The sequence below is a fragment of the Anneissia japonica genome, unplaced genomic scaffold, assembly GCF_011630105.1.
Source record: "Anneissia japonica isolate Jap-2015-1 unplaced genomic scaffold, ASM1163010v1 scaffold284907_len19403_cov253, whole genome shotgun sequence".
Lineage (NCBI taxonomy): Eukaryota > Metazoa > Echinodermata > Crinoidea > Comatulida > Comatulidae > Anneissia > Anneissia japonica.
This window is the reverse complement of record NW_022694443.1, coordinates 1,932-4,345: the sequence shown is the minus strand read 5'-3', so window position 1 is coordinate 4,345 and position 2,414 is coordinate 1,932. Positions and strand designations below refer to the sequence as shown.

General features: G+C 31.6%; 1 protein-coding gene across 1 annotated transcript in view; it reads left to right on the top strand.

Annotated features, from left to right (window-relative positions):
- LOC117101068 overlaps window positions 1-2,006 on the top strand; it is an 11,917-nt gene extending 9,911 nt beyond the window's left edge. The window contains exon 3 of the mRNA XM_033240932.1: window positions 1,332-2,006. Coding sequence (XP_033096823.1) covers window positions 1,332-1,827 — 496 coding nt within the window. The 3' untranslated portion in view covers window positions 1,828-2,006. The remainder of the gene's footprint in view (window positions 1-1,331) is intronic.
- Window positions 2,007-2,414: the final 408 nt, after the last annotated feature.

Here is a 2,414-nt window from a genome sequence, read left to right as displayed (position 1 = left end):
TAGGTCTATATATAATATATATATATATATATATGAATATATAAGACTACATATATATAAGACTATATGTATGTAGGTATGTACGTACGTATATATATACATTTGCATATGTATATATTCACACACACATATATATATATAAATATATATATATATATATGTATGTATGTATGTTATATATATATATATATATATATATATGCATATGTATATATTCACATTATATAGACCTATTCATATATATACATGTATGCATATATATATATATTTACATACATGTATGCATATATATATATATATATATGAACTTATATATATAGACCTACATATATGTCTATGTATAGATATATATTTTATATATAGTATATAAATATACAGATCTATATATATATTTCTAGACTTATTATGTAGACATTCTGCTGTCAATGCAGACACATTAACCAACTGGGCCGTTGAATATTTGTTGGTAATTAAAAAAATGCGACTAAAAGCACTAATTCTTCACACTCATGTGCATGCGTAGTTGGACAGCACTAGTCCTTGATGCATGCCAATTAACAGAGATCAATATTATACGCCTTCTTTTTACGGGATCTCCGAAAAAAGTATCTACTCCCCAAGACCAGTCAGACTGATGATGTGTCCTGGATTGACGTTAAATATTGTCATACAAAATATGTCCTGTAGAAATGATTTTTTTTTTTTTTAAGACAATAAAGCCTGTCCGGGATGACTGACAACATTCACAATCGTAGAATCAGTTATTTATTTAAAATGTATGTTCATGACTATAGCAGCCTGGTGAAAGCTTGCCTACCCTCCCAGGAGAATGGTCAGTTACTTATTTTCAATAAATAGAAACTATCAGTGGTCACTCCATTAAATTGAATGTATACCTCGCCATACGGTATGCCTAAAAACATTTTTTTAAATAGAATTTTATTTAAAGACCTTTGACCTTTTACTTCTAAATTCACCCCTTCCTTAAACCATTATGTGCCGCTCCAATATGTTTTATGGTCGTCCATTCGTCAGTTGTAATAGAATGTCATATTAAGGCCTAATGATACTTTTTGATATTTAGACCTGCTACCCTTCCACCCCAAATGTATTCCCCTTATTTTTAAACCCCTATGTACTACTACTTTTGTTTTTATAATTATTAGTTTTCACGTCATCCTTATTAATTTGGTCTTTTAATTGTTTGACTTTGACATTGACACAATTTATATCCATCCATCAGCTATACTTTAATAATCCTGGAGCACTTTGACCAGGACAATATCATATAAAACAATTTTAAATAGAACCAATATATTTTTCAACTTTAGGAGATCACAATATCGTGACTTCACGCTAAAAGAGATAACACGTGACACAGATGCCCAGCAGATGTTCAATTTTGTGCAGACAACATCTCTTTCCCGTCAAAATTCGACAACAACCAGAAACGGCCACCATTGCAAATTTCAGATTCAAGTTCTCAAGACATATGTGAAACAGATTGATGTCAGAAATTTGATAGACTGTAAACTAGATGAAAAATCTCCAATAATGAGAAGAAAACTGAAAAAGTTTTTTGTCATCGACGAATGTTGGATGGCAACTGAAGCAAGGTGTTCCGTAATTTTTGGCGACACACTCAGTGATACTACATCAACAAGGTATTGTGTTAAACGTTTATGTCCATTTGCGTTCCACGTCGTTCAAGTTTCTGTAAATAAGAAAGGATTAGTGACAAATGTAAGTTTTGACATCAAAGAAGATAAGTTGCCGACTTTTCAGCGCATCATTATACCTGTAAAGGAATTCTTCCTTACTAGATGAAGTAGACATAATCCTAAACGTATTTGAAAGACTACATGTTCTATAGTAGTCCAGGCCTACTACTCAGGAGTAGGCTTAGAACGTATATCATAATTAATGTTTTACTGTTTATACTTTCTGTATGAATTTATGTTTATTCGGTATAAAGTCAACTACGGTATAATAGAAATTTACAATAATACAGAATAATAATGAAAGACTATATATATACTGTCTCTTATACACATCTAGATGTGTAGTATATTAAACATTATAGAGTATTTCTTTAAATTTATCTAACATGATTTTAAAATAGGTCCAGGTGCTTATATTGATCATTACTTTATTGTATTCATTTCATTCGAATATAATTAAACACGCGGTGTTGTGTTGTATTTCGCAAAATGTGTAATGAATTGTTGATAATGGACTCTAATTGACCAGTGGCTTATCTAGGGGGGAGGGGGATCGATGATCAGTTGAGGGGCGCTAATTCGCAAAATGTGGTGATTTTAGGTAATTTTTAACTACTTGACCGTGATTCTTTTTTAGGGGGTGGGGAAACTATGGGCGCCCTCCCCTAGATACACCACTGTAACTGACATGGC